Source organism: Branchiostoma lanceolatum, chromosome 1, assembly GCF_035083965.1.
Source record: "Branchiostoma lanceolatum isolate klBraLanc5 chromosome 1, klBraLanc5.hap2, whole genome shotgun sequence".
Taxonomy (NCBI): domain Eukaryota; kingdom Metazoa; phylum Chordata; class Leptocardii; order Amphioxiformes; family Branchiostomatidae; genus Branchiostoma; species Branchiostoma lanceolatum.
Genome location: NC_089722.1, coordinates 28,449,728 through 28,464,827, shown reverse-complemented (window position 1 = coordinate 28,464,827; position 15,100 = coordinate 28,449,728). Strand labels below are relative to the sequence as shown.

The window sequence follows — 15,100 nt, the reverse complement described above, 5'->3', positions numbered from 1 at the left end:
TATGAGATTGGCATTGTCCATATGAGAGGGCAACATAACGTTAAAAAGGTCGGAGTCATCTATTAAATTATTACCACACCGTAGAGATATATGAGAGTTACTTTAGGTTATAATCAATGTTTGTTATTATTGACAAATTTTCATATTAGTCAAAACAAGATTTATCCATGATTTGTTAATCTTGTACCGTTTTACATTTCTTTGCAGTTCATTTCGAAGATTCCATGATGGCGGCCGGACAGTTGCCACCACAGTTGCGACAAAAACTCACTTCTTTTGCCGAGTTCGCCTTTCCTGCGGCACGGGCGGCTAGGGAAGGGCGAGAGCACCACCAGCTTAAGTCCAGTAGGTGATCCAAATGAAGACTATGGTCCTACATGGAAACAAAATAATCATTTTCTGAAGTAAAGTTAGTTGGACGCTACCCGGAAGATGCGCCTGTCAATGAAAATCTTTCATGGGGAAACATAACGGGAGGGTCACTGTCCTATGTCCATATGCGAGTTCAGGCAAATGATTTGTGTAAATATCAAAACACCAAAATTTGCTGATGTGAGTCACAGTAGTGGCTTATGTGTACATTTCAAAGTAACTATAATTATAAATTTCCTACGAATCACAACATCATCGCATATGAATTTTATGAGGGTCTGTTATACCTTTTTCCGTAAGGCATAGCGAGCTTTATTCATGTTGTTTGTTGTCCTGGATTCATCATTAAGCATTATTGATAAATCTTCATATCAGAAAGTCGAACTCCAGATAGCCCAAAAATCACAACTGATGTGTGAGCGTCCAGTCTTGTGGGTGTGTTCGCAGCCTACCTACCAGACGCCCGGCGAGTACGTGTTACAAAGGAACTTGTACCCAAAAACGTATACAAGAACAAAATAATGTACTGTTAGATTTTGCCGGTTCTCCTGAATTTGCCCTGATGCCTGCGGTTGATTGATTGATTGGATGTCGGTCCTCTTAAATTTTCCACTAAGCGTTGCCAGGATTCCCTGTGAAGCTGGTGTACGTGTTACGCCAAAGGACAGTTATGTCGGCTATACACTAATACAGATACAGATGCAGCAAAATCTAACAAGGATAGCTTCTAAGGCTAACTGATATTTTGGTATTTTCTTCCCTAAAGTTGGAAATGAGCTGGTCTCCAACCTGCCACTGCAGATGGCCCTGTACTTCAACGTCTGTTACTTCCCCTTCTGGCTCGTCACTGCCATTGTGCTGTTGCAACTAAAGGTAAACTCAAATTATCATGGAACCTCATCTGTGTTGGTAGTAATCATAGCACAATGCTTTAAGCTTTCTTCCAACACTACAGTCAAATTTTCAAAGACCACAGTGCCTTCTTCACGATCAATATTAACCAGTCACTTCTGAACGTAAACTTGCGAGAGTTACAGACACGCGACCTTATTGACATGTGACTTTACAGATACCTGACATCAGCAATTGTAAAGGCACATGTTATTAAGGTGTTGGAAGAAAGTTTAGCATTGTACTATAAAGGTTAACACCTTAGTGATTTCAATATTTCAATCAAAGTGCATAGAATAATTTCATCATTAAAGACCTATCAGTACAGTATCTAACCAGTGTACAGCATAAGACCAGATTTAGTGATAAGGACTACCTAAGTAACAAGCTTAAGCTTTAGATGTTTTTATATGAATTTTTACTTTTGAATTTACAAATATATACCCCAATATCAATTTAACTACCATGTTGCTGCATTGTTGTGTCACTTATACAGACCTACCATTTGCAATGTTTTATTCTGGGACAGTTGCTAATCTTGCAAGTAACTGCTTAGAATTGGATTATCTCAAGTATCTTCCACTATCATATTATACAAAATCAAAAATCATCATGTCTAAAAGACCCTACTGCATACATGTATGCCATTAACTTTAATTAAGTCTGTTCTCTCTCTTAGTGATGTTAGCTCCATTACTTATAGTATGAATATTTTCCTCCAGTTTTCATCATTGGATGAGTTCTACAAGTTCATCACAGTGACGGTGTATGTGGTGATGGTGGTAGTGGAGATTGTAAGGCTGTACTTAGGCTATCTGGGAAACCTGCAAGAAAAGGTAGGCCTTCTTTCTAAATGTACATGCAGGTAGTCTCCACCAGACCTTCTTTGTGGGATGAAAATAATGGCAGAAATTGTCCACGATTTTGCCAGAGGTGTTGGCAAGCTATGGAGTACACATGCCTATAGCCAGCCAACTCACAGTGAGTTGGCTGGCTAAAGGCGTGTGTACTCCATAGCTTGCCAATGACACACCTTTTCCAGACAGTGTTTATTCCAACTCCAAGAATATGTGTTACCGGTAGTCTGCAAATTAAAGCCAGCTGTGTAGAGACTGCTGACGTTGTTTACACAGATTGTCAAGTGAGACTAATGAGTTAGTGAAGTCTGAGAGAAACTGTGTCAAATGTGAAGAACTCACTACTAGTACTCTGCAATCTAACAGTATGAGAATTGGTCAATTACCCTGGTTGGGTTTTTACCTCCATGAAAAATGGATAAATATATAAATTGTTTTGGTTCTGTCTGTGTTTCCAGACATTTGTTGTCAGCATAACTCAAGAAACTTTGGATGGATACTAGTAGTGATGATACGTGTATTTGGCATGTGGGTAGGTGTTGGCAAGACAAAGGTCAAGGTTGATTTTGGGCCCCTGGTGTGTGACCTTGGTACTGCAGCAGAACCTCTGGTTTTTGTATCTTTAGACCTAGGCATGTTATGGTCTTGATTTTGATGGCAGATTACCAGACACCAATTATGCAAATAAGGGCCTAACTTGCATATTTTTTGAAAAAGTGGTAAACGATATGCAATTCATACTTGTGGCATATGTTAAGCCCCCCTCTCAATGGACCCGTGGCACCCTGGTGGTGTCGCTGCGTCCTAAACTAGATTTGTGTTACCCTTGACTTTATAATGGGAATATCATTCAAAATGTACAAGTATGACCAAAAAGACAACAAAACACACAAAGCTTAAAAAGATTCGTTTTTTGTCAATGACATTCGTTGAGTGCTTTGTCAATTAGATCGGCCGCAGCGACGACGCCAGCGTGCCACGGGTCCAGTAAGGGGGGGGGGGGGGGCTTAACTAAAAGGTGTACATATTATTCACAACTTGCATAGATTATGCAACTGTGGAAGATTATACAAATGTGGAAGTCGTTTCCTAAATTAAACTATTTCATGGATGTCTGACAAGTTGAAGGCTGTGATGTCTAGACTCAACAGGATATTATTAGTGATACATTTGCTTCTGTCTGAAATTCTAAATCATCAAAACATATTTTCATGCTGACTACTCTTATCAACTGTCTGTAAGGTTTATCTACCTTGGCAAACATAGAGTAAAACATCAGTGCATTTTGGATGTTTGCTCTTTGTCTGTGTTTTTCATTTATAGCCAAGCATGATGAACATGATCTTTTGTTTAGTCTCTGCCTGAGATTATTTTCAAATGTTTAGGTTGAACATGACATCCATTACTCAAAGTGTTATGCCGGGTTCCACGTCAGAAAAAGTAATTCTTCTTATCCCTTTGTGTTTGCCATGTCCATGGCAACACGGATCCAAACAGTTTTTGAGTTTTTGGCTTGTCTTCATATACATGTACGTGTCATTTCATCTGTGTTTATTTGTATTTGGCAAAATGTGGCATAGCACATGTGTTTTGTGAACTCACTGTTCCAAAAGTACCTGCTGATCTGCAAATCTAGTTGTGTAGAGACTGCTGACGGTTACACAGACTGTCAAGTGAGGCTGATGAATAAGCGAAGTCTGCGAGAAATGTGAAGAACTCACTGACTCTGGAGGACAAGTGTGTGGCATGATTAAGAACAATAAAACTAATAGAATTCACTGAATATTGAGAATAGATCCTTTCACCAAATGGCTCATAAGTGATGAACGATAATCATAAAGCCGATACCGCAGTGAAAATGCTGTCCCAGACATGGCTGATGGATCCAAAATTGTTGTTTATACAACTGTATATTAAAAAGAATCCCATTCTTCAATGACATACCATTACTACCAACATGATTAAGCTGTTCACAGATAACTTTTATGAGTAGTGCTATGTGCCTAAGCTCAGGTTCAGGTTGAGGTCTGGATTCAGGTCCAGAGGTTCAGGTTCAGATTTATATGAGTGCTAAAAATCTTATTTTTTCAGTTACATCTATAATTGCATTGTGGCGTAATTTTTACTTCCAATTTGAAAACTACACATGCAAAATTATATACAGTCAGTATAAAAGGCATCCATCTAGCATTTTATGTGGCTCAAAAATTGAATCAGAAAACTCCAATTTCTAGTCCTTCCTACACATAGTAAGTTTCAATAACACTATACATATCGACATTAAAGGAGCAAAGATACGATGTCGTTGTGTGGTGAGAACTGTCCATCACAATTTAATAGCGGTTCGACCAATGAGAGAGTGACTGCACGTCCGTCAAATATTTGCATTCTTATGTTTTAATTTTGCATTTGTACGTTTTGATGGGGTGGGCGGGGCTGTTTTGCTGTTTTGTGTTTGTTGTTAGAAACCATTTGTTTGTTGTCTAACAGATTCCAGAGCTGGCTGGGTTTTGGCTGCTCACCATTGTCCTCCAGTTTCCTCTCAGCTTCTTCATACTCTTCAACGAGGCCACCGTGATCCTACCGTTGGAACGGGCCATCCACATCGTCATGACGATCTTTGTTTCCTTCGAGGTCGTCTGTGGCTACTTCGCCATCAAAGTGATGAGCAGTCACCAAGTTACCAAATTCCATCTCAGACAGTTTGATGACTTACAGTATTTGGATGATGGACAGACAAGATGGACCTCTGACGCTTGAGATCAATAGATGTACATACGCATGTTTCCCTCTTAGAGTGATGTCTTGTTGCTTTCCTAGGTTAGCTACTGTTGCTAATAAACATCTTCGATATGTTGATGAAGGTTAGACATCCAGGCAATAAGATATGTCAAAAATAGTTACTCAAGCAACTGGATAAAATTTTGAACCTTCTGAAATTGTCTTCACTTCATTAACATATCTATTCAGAGTTTCGGTATAAAACCTAGTTCTGCCAGATCTTTCCATAGTCACTGACGCAAGATAGCGAATGCTGTCTGAAACGTCTGACTGTTTCAAGATTTTATCCAGTTGCTTGAGTAACTATTTTTGGCGTATCTTTGATATGGTAGGACTAAACCTCCATGGAGTACAAGAGCTTTTTTTGTAAATATTGCCAGATAAAAAGAATTCTATCTGTTGTATAGCTCCCCTTTCTTATGTGACTATTGTTGTATCTTAGTCTTACATGTCTGGGATACACGTATTCTGTTTCCACTTTGTATATACAGATACATGACTGTGTAATTTGATCTTGTCCTTGTAAGGCATTAAATTTAAAGAATGAAATGACTTGACAGAATAATTTGGTATAATGAGTCTGAGTGAATATTTTGTGTTTGTCCTGTTTGTATAGCATGGCCAAAACACTTGTACTTTTGAAAGAACCAGCTGTGTAAAATGGACTTATTGGTTTGAACTACACAATCAGGGTGTGCCCACTCTTGTAGATAAGAGTCATGTAACGAGTCAAGTGGTCCCGGGTTCGAATCCTGTCATGTCACCGATCTTGTGCCCTTGGGAAAGGCACTTTGCAGGACTTTCCTCACTTCACTCAGGAGTGAATGGGCACCTGACTTTGGTTGGGGAAGGTCATATTGAGGTCACCTGGTGGCACCGAATGGCAGCCACCCAGACCCTTGCGACGGTTCCACAAATTGCAAGTGTGGAGCAAATATGTATCTGTTGCCCATGTGTGTATTATGTGATTGTAAACCCTGCACCAATTCAGCACTAAAAAGGCTGCCATTGCACAGGTAATTTCTGACCAATAAAAACCATTATTATTAAGTGTGCTCCCCTCAAACATTAGCCTTTTTTATTTTCAGTTATAGCCTTTTGCTAATCATTTTAGCAGAATTTCTCTATCAAATGGTTCCTCTTATTGAATTTTTTACAGATTTGTTAAGTCATAGTAAATCCCAACATTCTATGATTATTAATATGAAGCCATGTAAATCAAATGTAAATGTTTGTTTGTTTTGCACAAATGGTAAACCACCTTCAGGCATGATGGACCAGTTTTGTACAGTAAGTATAAGCTCAGTAAGACTGGACTGTAAGGTTTGATCCACTCAAACCGGGATGGACTCCTACTCTTTTCGATATGTGTGATGGGATCTTAAACGTGATTGAGGTGTGGCTATCCTCAAACACGGCCTCCGGTTTTACATCCCTAACCTAAAGTAGGGGCTCATCTTACTTGTCAGGAAATAGGTTTTAAATGCCTTTTCTAAGGGCACAACATTAGGACCGGCTATGGATTCGAACCCAGAACACTAAGTCAACAACCCTAGGCACAAGACCAGCTTGCAGTGTTGCTATTGACCAGTAACTGTTAATCTTGTGTGTCTCTTTCTCATGTGTACCATTTTTGCATTTGTTGGGTGGGAATATGTGACAAAGTCATATTACGTTGGGTCTTGTGGTTCTAGAGGAAGTTTGGTTGCATTATAATTATGTAGTCTAGCTGACATGAGAGGGAAAGTTTCATTGGCACCATCACCTCACTATTTCCTGTCACAGCTTGGGTAGCTAATGTATGCTAGCTTCAGACACTTGAAAAAAAGACAAGAAGACTTCAAGAGTTTTATACATCTTGGATATGTATTCTTCAAATAACGAACATTTCAAGCAGCATTGTATTTGTGACAACTCAACTTAAGCAACAAAATCATAACATTTATGGTGCACTGTGCCCGACAGAAGTTGGTCCAAATGTTGCATGTTACATTGTCTCTCTTTCAAATTATAGGCAAGTTACTACAGCTGTCTTCACGGCAACATATGCGTTTGTACAAGCAATGCTTAATTAAGTGGACCTTTCAGTCCACCAGTCAATAGAATGAAAAAAGGCGATCTGAAAAGTACTAAGTCTATTAAATGGACGTATGTCTGAGTCCACGTGTCAATAGTTTAGAAAAACGGGTTGGGAACAAGGCACTATGTATTAGAAGTCCTAGATATATACAATTGCATTGGACTTGACTAATATATATATATTATAATATATGTTCCATCAACCTACCCAGCAGCAAACCTGTGATTTTGGTAGCTAATGCAATGGCAGTCAGAGCCTGTTACATGTAAGTGATGGCTTCTTATCGTTGTATTATACATTTTATAGGGTTTTGTCATTCCATCGTGTAGTTACAAAGGTACATACAGTAGATCCTTATTGGTACTTCATGCAGGCGCAGTATGATCAGCCCGACACACTTTGCCTTAAAATGATGTCAAGAAAGCCCTTCATTACTTCAGGCGTCATGGTTACTGGTTCCAAATGGCCAACTTTTTCTGTATAAGCGATCAGAAGGTAAACAGGAGAAAGACAATGTTCGTTGATACAGTTCTCCGTCTTACCGCATTCCATTGGCAGGCGGATTTTTATGCTGGATGGGTCGAATGGACGCCTCTGCCACCGTTGAACCATCTTCAGCGCGTCCACGGCGCGGCCACAGTGGCCATCCGTTGCTTGAGCGTCAAACTGGATGGGTACCTTTCGATGCGGCCGGAACATCTCGACGCGGACGACTTTGTTCGTTGGGGAGTCATCTACAGATGAGGCTTTTCGGTGGACATCGTCGTTGGCTGTCGATCTTTCTTTCACACAGTTGTTGACAGGTGGTTGTGCCTTTGGCGGGGCCCGTTGATCTTCGTCGGCGTCCTTGTGTACAAACTGGCTGTTGTCATCTTTAAAGGTTTCAGTGCTACTGGCTTCGTCCGTAGGATTGCTCGAGAATTCGGAGGCGTCGTCGCTGGATCTCTCCGTGGGGTTTCCGTTCTGCGCCGTCCAGTCGTCGTCGTGGCCGGTGAGATTCATCTGTGTAGTGCTTCTGGCGTTGGGAGGAGGTTTGTTGTTGTTTAACCAGGGGAGGTAGAGTTCCGCTTTCTGCAGTACTGCTTGACGTAGGGTTTGGTCCATAGTGAACTTGCAGGTCATGTACTCTTCGTTGTCATCAGAAGCCAGGTTGTGCCTTCCTGTAATGGAATGAAAGACGCAAGTTTTTTTTTAGATCTTTTTTTTTATAAAAAAAAACAATATTGCAATAGGCTAGTCTGTATAACGCAAACTCCTGCTGTCCGGGGATTTCTGTCCCCTCCCCGGCTATGCGGTTACAGGGCGGCAAGCGGTTACAGGAGCTTGATTGAATTCAGGCTAGTGTCCGCTGCAACATGAGTAGAATTAACGAGTAGCCTTCTTTCGGTCGGCGCCGGCGTTCATATTCCGGGGGAGCTCTGTTTCACGAGTTTTCAACATATCGGGGCCAGATTCTTTTGCCGGTAATTTTGATTTCTCCAGCAAAAGAATCTGGCCCCGATATGTTGAACATCACAAATCAGCGCTCCCAAAAAAAAAAAAAACGCCGCCGCCGCCGGCCAGAAAGCATGCAAAGGAGGCTAATGATTAGAACAAGTCCGATCGACAGAAGTCACTTGGGTAGCCTGACCATATGTCTTTTCAGATTTAACATTTCCTGTGTTCGCACATGGACAGAAAACGGTATCAGGGAAATTGAACCACGCTAAGGTCTGCTACGGAACATTTCCCATAGTGTGCTGTACTCTGTTTCTTATGCGTGTTGATTCAACAAACTGTATGTGTAGGGCTCTGATAGCGTTGTAGTTGTAGCCGTAAAGGTTTTCAATCTGGAATGCACACACACACTTTCACTACCGCCATCTCAAAAGAACAGAACCTACACCAGACCAATGCAACTATAGGTACTAAACTTTACTCACATACATCACTCTGACCTACTATATTGAATGTCCTTGCTCTGTCGACATCTGTGGTAAGTGACTACTGGCAGTGCACAAGGCACCATCAATACTAGTAGTAGCCCTGCCTGCATACTTGCCGAGTAGTAGTAGAAACATACAAATTGTTACACACATGAAGATGGCAGTATGTCATGATCAAGTCTTTCTGCATGTTGAGGTCCATGTTAGAACCAAGGCGCCTTCAGTCCCGTGTACGTGCATGTGGAGCCTTGCCTATAAGGTTAAACCCAATAGCCTGGATTCCAGGCTATAAACCCAACACACTCACCTGAAGGTCTGCACGGCAGCACCCTGTAGACCACCTTGTCGTTGTCCGCCGTGGAGGAGTCGTTCCAGACCTTGAAAGCGCAGTCGTACACGGGGCCCCGCCGGGTCTCGTTCAGACTGGCCTCCTCGTCCATGTACTGGATGCCATCCCCGAGTTCCTTTATGAGAAGTTGTTTGCTCGCTTCCGCCAAGGGGCTTACCGTCGATGAGTAGTCGTCAGGTTGACGGTCTAGGGGCTTGCTCTCGAGACTGCTCTTCGATGCTTTGGCGGCTTGATGTTCCAAACTGCCGTCTTCCTTCAGCTTTGTGAGGATGGCGTACCGTGTGCCGCCCATGGTTAGAGTATGCCGGAGCTGGTAGGTCTGCGGGTCTGAAGCATCGGCTGCCTCGATCAGATCTGCAGCCCATGGGTTGAAGTCTCGGGCTTCGTTGCTGGACCACTCATGCGTCTCGTTGGCGGAGCTCCCGAGGAAGCGTGGCGCTGCTCTGACGCTAAGACAAGCTGCGAGAAGAAGAATGATACTCAGCGTTGCCTCCATTTCGTTTCCACACGATGCAGCAGAGCAGACTGAAGCGATGATCCCCTCCGATTGCCCTTTTTATCCGTTTGAAGTAGAAGATTTTGATCATGAGACCGTGTGTACCGTGTGCAAAACGGGCCGTGTGCATCTCAAAATGTTCTGCACCCTGCTTTGTCATGTGTTGCTTTATTAACGTGAATTACATACGCCGCATGCGCACAGTCTAGTTACAGCTGGAAAAAAGGTGCCAATGCTGCAGTTTGAAGAAGCTGACCGGCAAGTTCAGGGCATTGCCACGTCTCTGTTTTAAACTTCCTCCCGACTCAGCTGTCTGAACATGTGAAGTAACCATGGATACCTCATCAAACACGTCATGTCGACGTCAATGAAACTGGTACACATTTGAAACTGAAACTAAGAATACAAATAAAGGAACAAATTTAATTTCAAAATTTTGGCAATGAAAGTTCGTACTGATCACGACGGTTTCGACTAGCCGCGGCAGAAAGTGCTCTAAGATGAGACTGAAATAAAATGAAAACGGACATGGATTGATGAGTGAATTGACCGTTTCATTCAATACGGTAAGTGTGTTCCTAACATTTAACGCCCGTTCACATTTGTGCGTATATTCAAGTTCGTATGAGTTGCGTATTAACACTTGTTTTCTTAGGATGAGTTTGCGACCGATCGCGAAGAAGTATTTTTTTCGGTTCGATAACCAGGCTACACAACGGTCACCGGTGTCAAAGTAGAAAACAACTTATTCCCCGCAAAACGAAAAATATGTCGACACGCAACTCATACGGATTTGAACATACGTATACATAAGTGTGAAGTGAACGGGTCCTAAAATGTGTGCACATGGCTGATCGAGGTGTTATTCTCGCCGGCGTGCAGTTTCTCATCCTCACAGAGACACAGGCCGTGCAGTTTCCAGGACACCCACGGTCCCTTTCCCCTCCGTGACGTTAATGGTCTGGAAGTCGTTTAAGTTAGCCTCTGCCAGATGTGGCTGTAAAGAGTAGAAATTTGCCAAATAGACAGATAACATGCCAGAGGAGTTAGCCGGCCGGGAGTATAGTACTACTTACTACTACTGTACTGTACTCACCGGCCGGTTAATCTGTCTATTTGGTCAATTTCTACTCTTTCCAACCACCTCTGGGGCCTGTTAGAGTAGTATTAGTTCACTGTGCTCAGCTGCTGCAGTGATCTGAACACCATGCATATTGTTATATTCGGTACTTTGTGTTTTACCATTGGCGGGCATTGCAAACACCGTGCGCTCAGGCACGGTGTCAACCGCTGCGTATATGCCTGTGATACCACACGTGCGTTAACGATGTGGAAAAATCTCCAAGCAGGTCTATCGGTGGCAAGGCAGTATCAAAAGGCCAACCAGTACCATTTTGATACTACTTTGCCACCGATTGATCTGCTCGGAGATTTGAAAAGAATAAATTTTCATACTTTATTCGGATATCCACTGACTAGTTTTAGCAGCAAGACGCCAATAATAACCTGCCTGGACTCCTTACGCGGGTATCTCACTAGGCCGCACCAAATTGCACTAGGAATTTGCACCAACCTTGCGGTCATACTGACGTGCGATGCACTTCCGTAAACTTGGTAAAGCTTAGATGATTATGAGCCAATGCAAACAAATGGCCACGCTCGGAATATCACATTCTCATGATCAGTTTCAATAAAAGTTAAATTTGTTGGAATCGGTGGCACTTAATCAAAAACCAATGTACAATTTATCAAAAAAATAACTGCAGTGATAAAAGGGTGTTCACCGTTCGGGCCATTTTGTTCATTCATCAAAGTTTGCCAATTTCGATTTTTCTTGTTAACTAAAAAAGAAATTCGTAATTTGAGGATTTGCGCCGATTGGCGCTGACTGGCAGTTAGCGCCACCTTGCGGATGTCTGGCGCAATTTAGCGCAGTCCAATGAGATAAACACAACCAAGCTCTGATTCGAACCTCCCCCCACAGGTGGCACTAGTCTGATAGACTACCAGGCTTCGCGGATCGCTGGAAAAATAGTAGTAGTTCGGCCATTGGCCGACGTCGACTGTATATCGCCTAGCTGCATACTATCCACTCTCTATTTGGCCGATTTCTACTATTCTTTCAGCGATCCACGGAGCCAGCTGGTAGAGGTTAAACTAGCCTGATTGAATCGCGCTATAGTGGCCGGCCCAACGTCTGGCGGGGACGCATTAACGATTACAGCCCCTGACAGCGGAGTTTGCTTTGCACAGAGTACTGGCTTCGGTCCGATTTCCAATCCGGGGCCCGGCCGGGCAGCTTCAAGTGGGGTCTTGTTGGAACGAAAGATATGATATAAAAGGCAACAAAAGACACAAAATGTAAAATAATTACTCCTAACCATATATTGTATATTTTCTTGATATGTTTTTTTATTTATTTTTCGTTTTAGTAAACAGCCCGTCCGGGCCCCGGATTGGAAATGGGACTGAAGCATAAGGTGGCACCACTAGTTTTCAAACCCCCGCGGGTTCGCCTATATAAGACATGTTGTACGTATGTGAATATTAGTCATCCAGGAAATTGAAGAATATAATTAGATTCAATCTATACCACTGGATTACAATATCAATATATCACATACGTTTATGAAGGTTAGACATCCGGGTAAACAATATATAAAGACAATTCAAACTCTACGACTGGATAAAATTCGGAGATCGTTCCGGACGTTTCTAGTGACATCCATCACTAAAATAAATAAAACGAAATAAGAAAAAAATCATTTTAGTGACGCTGAAGAAGAGTGGTTCATGGATGTCACTCGAAATGTCCGGAATTAAATCTCCGAATTGTATCCAGTTGTGTAGAGTTTGAATTATCTTTATATGAATATACATGTATTAGACGTTTCAGATGTCCTTCCAACATCTTTCATCAGTGACGGATTAATAAATGTTTACCTAAGACGTACGGAACATAGCGACGTACATATTTGTGTTCTAAATAAACAAAAATGAATGCATGTCGCTATGTTTCATAGATCTTAGGTAAACATCTATCATCCATCACTGGTGAAAGATGTTGGAATGACATCTGAAACGCCTAATATTTTCATATTCAATATTGTCGATCCAGTGGTGACGTACATGTATATACGTATGCAATGAAGACTATGCTTCCAAATATTCAATGCTTTTGAGTTTATTGTGACTTGTAGTGTGTATTTCTCTTGCATGTACTCAAGCAAACCACGCTCTTCCATTGATCTGCCCAACTTTTACTCAAATTCGTAAACTTTCTCTCCCTCAAAACCGAACTAAATGGAACAGTCCACATAAACATACAAGATGGCGGCCGGTGCGACGATAAATTCTCTCGCAGATGAAACAGTGGAACAGGTTCTCCGCTCGCTCGTCCTGGACCACTATGACGTGTTAAACTTCGGCTACACATGCAGTAGGTTCAACGCAGTCGCAAGAAGCGGGGAAATTTGGAGGCTCAAGTTGTTTGAAAGGTAGGGATAGTCTTACGTATAACGCTGAACGTCTGATAACATATATCAGACCCCACAGTCTACGTACGTACGTAGTTAACGTTACGTATAACCACAATACCTAATGATAATAGGCAGTAGTAGTGGGCAACCTCAAACCAACCGTACACACTCACACCACATCTTCAGAAAGAGGCTGTAGCCGCGTATAGTTCCCGTTTAGAACTTTATTCGAGCCCACACCGACATGTTTCGCCTGTGTGTGGCTTTCTCAAGGATCAAGGCTCGAATGAGCACAAGTACAGTGTGTTCTGGCTTTTATAGGCCATTAGTGCAAGATGCCCTAGGTGGCTTAACCAATCACATTACAGCAAATATCTTGGTAGTGCACTCTGTTTTTCTACAGTTCTAAATGCACTGACTACATGACCTCACTTGACCTCTATCAGTATGACTTCATCTATTGTTCTAGAACAATTACAATTGTCACAAAGGTCAATACATGTAAACAAAGAATAGAGTCCGTGTAGCTTCTAGCCTGTCTCTGCCTTTGCAACGGCTGTCTCTGGCGCTGGCGTCGTAGGAAGCTCTGGCGTATCTGCGCTGCAGGCTTTGGGCAACAGTGGCGGCGTCTTCAGACTCTCTTCTCTCGCTGTAGCAGTCTTGGACTGTGATGGTGGGGCAGTCTGCTTGTGCTCTTCTGGCGGCGGATGTTCTTCCAGCTTCTTCTCTTGATGAAGGTTCTTGGGCTGGTGTACAGGATCTCCTCTGGGTCCGGAGCTCCAGAGCGATTCACCGGCGAAGTCGACTCCAATGTGGAAATTCAATAGGCAGTAGTAGTGGGCAACCTCAAACCAACCGTACACACTCACACCACATCTTCAGAAAGAGGCTGTAGCCGCGTATAGTTCCCGTTTAGAACTTTATTCGAGCCCACACCGACATGTTTCGCCTGTGTGTGGCTTTCTCAAGGATCAAGGCTCGAATGAGCACAAGTACAGTGTGTTCTGGCTTTTATAGGCCATTAGTGCAAGATGCCCTAGGTGGCTTAACCAATCACATTACAGCAAATATCTTGGTAGTGCACTCTGTTTTTCTACAGTTCTAAATGCACTGACTACATGACCTCACTTGACCTCTATCAGTATGACTTCATCTATTGTTCTAGAACAATTACAATTGTCACAAAGGTCAATACATGTAAACAAAGAATAGAGTCCGTGTAGCTTCTAGCCTGTCTCTGCCTTTGCAACGGCTGTCTCTGGCGCTGGCGTCGTAGGAAGCTCTGGCGTATCTGCGCTGCAGGCTTTGGGCAACAGTGGCGGCGTCTTCAGACTCTCTTCTCTCGCTGTAGCAGTCTTGGACTGTGATGGTGGGGCAGTCTGCTTGTGCTCTTCTGGCGGCGGATGTTCTTCCAGCTTCTTCTCTTGATGAAGGTTCTTGGGCTGGTGTACAGGATCTCCTCTGGGTCCGGAGCTCCAGAGCGATTCACCGGCGAAGTCGACTCCAATGTGGAAATTCAATAGGCAGTAGTAGTGGGCAACCTCAAACCAACCGTACACACTCACACCACATCTTCAGAAAGAGGCTGTAGCCGCGTATAGTTCCCGTTTAGAACTTTATTCGAGCCCACACCGACATGTTTCGCCTGTGTGTGGCTTTCTCAAGGATCAAGGCTCGAATGAGCACAAGTACAGTGTGTTCTGGCTTTTATAGGCCATTAGTGCAAGATGCCCTAGGTGGCTTAACCAATCACATTACAGCAAATATCTTGGTAGTGCACTCTGTTTTTCTACAGTTCTAAATGCACTGACTACATGACCTCACTTGACCTCTATCAGTATGACTTCATCTATTGTTCTAGAACAATTAC

The 15,100-nt window shown here is 42.7% G+C and overlaps 2 protein-coding genes across 2 annotated transcripts; one reads left to right on the top strand and one right to left on the bottom strand.

Annotated features, from left to right (window-relative positions):
• Positions 1-210: 210 nt before the first annotated feature.
• On the top strand, positions 211-5,470 carry LOC136446771 (transmembrane protein 17B-like). The gene is made up of 4 exons (XM_066445327.1): positions 211-345; positions 1,139-1,245; positions 1,986-2,099; positions 4,611-5,470. The coding sequence occupies exons 1-4, from the start codon at positions 225-227 to the stop codon at positions 4,878-4,880; spliced, it is 612 nt and encodes a 203-aa protein (XP_066301424.1). The 5' UTR covers positions 211-224; the 3' UTR covers positions 4,881-5,470.
• Positions 5,471-6,798: 1,328 nt separating this feature from the next.
• LOC136446763 (uncharacterized) lies at positions 6,799-10,165 on the bottom strand. Its single transcript, XM_066445314.1, has 2 exons — positions 9,214-10,165; positions 6,799-8,141 (listed from the first exon to the last, which is right to left on the bottom strand). Exons 1-2 carry the CDS (start codon positions 9,749-9,751, stop codon positions 7,366-7,368), a joined length of 1,314 nt encoding a protein of 437 aa, XP_066301411.1. The 5' UTR covers positions 9,752-10,165; the 3' UTR covers positions 6,799-7,365.
• Positions 10,166-15,100: the final 4,935 nt, after the last annotated feature.

Excerpts from the sequence above, each read along its gene's own strand:
- LOC136446771 (XM_066445327.1), top strand. The coding sequence starts at position 225 with ATGATGGCGGCCGGACAGTTGCCACCACAGTTGCGACAAAAACTCACT. Across the intron at positions 346-1,138 it reads GCACCACCAGCTTAAGTCCA|TTGGAAATGAGCTGGTCTCC; the intron begins GTAGGTGATCCA and ends TCTTCCCTAAAG. Across the intron at positions 2,100-4,610 it reads TGGGAAACCTGCAAGAAAAG|ATTCCAGAGCTGGCTGGGTT; the intron begins GTAGGCCTTCTT and ends GTTGTCTAACAG.
- LOC136446763 (XM_066445314.1), bottom strand. The coding sequence starts at position 9,751 with ATGGAGGCAACGCTGAGTATCATTCTTCTTCTCGCAGCTTGTCTTAGC. Across the intron at positions 8,142-9,213 it reads GCTGCCGTGCAGACCTTCAG|GAAGGCACAACCTGGCTTCT; the intron begins GTGAGTGTGTTG and ends ATTCCATTACAG.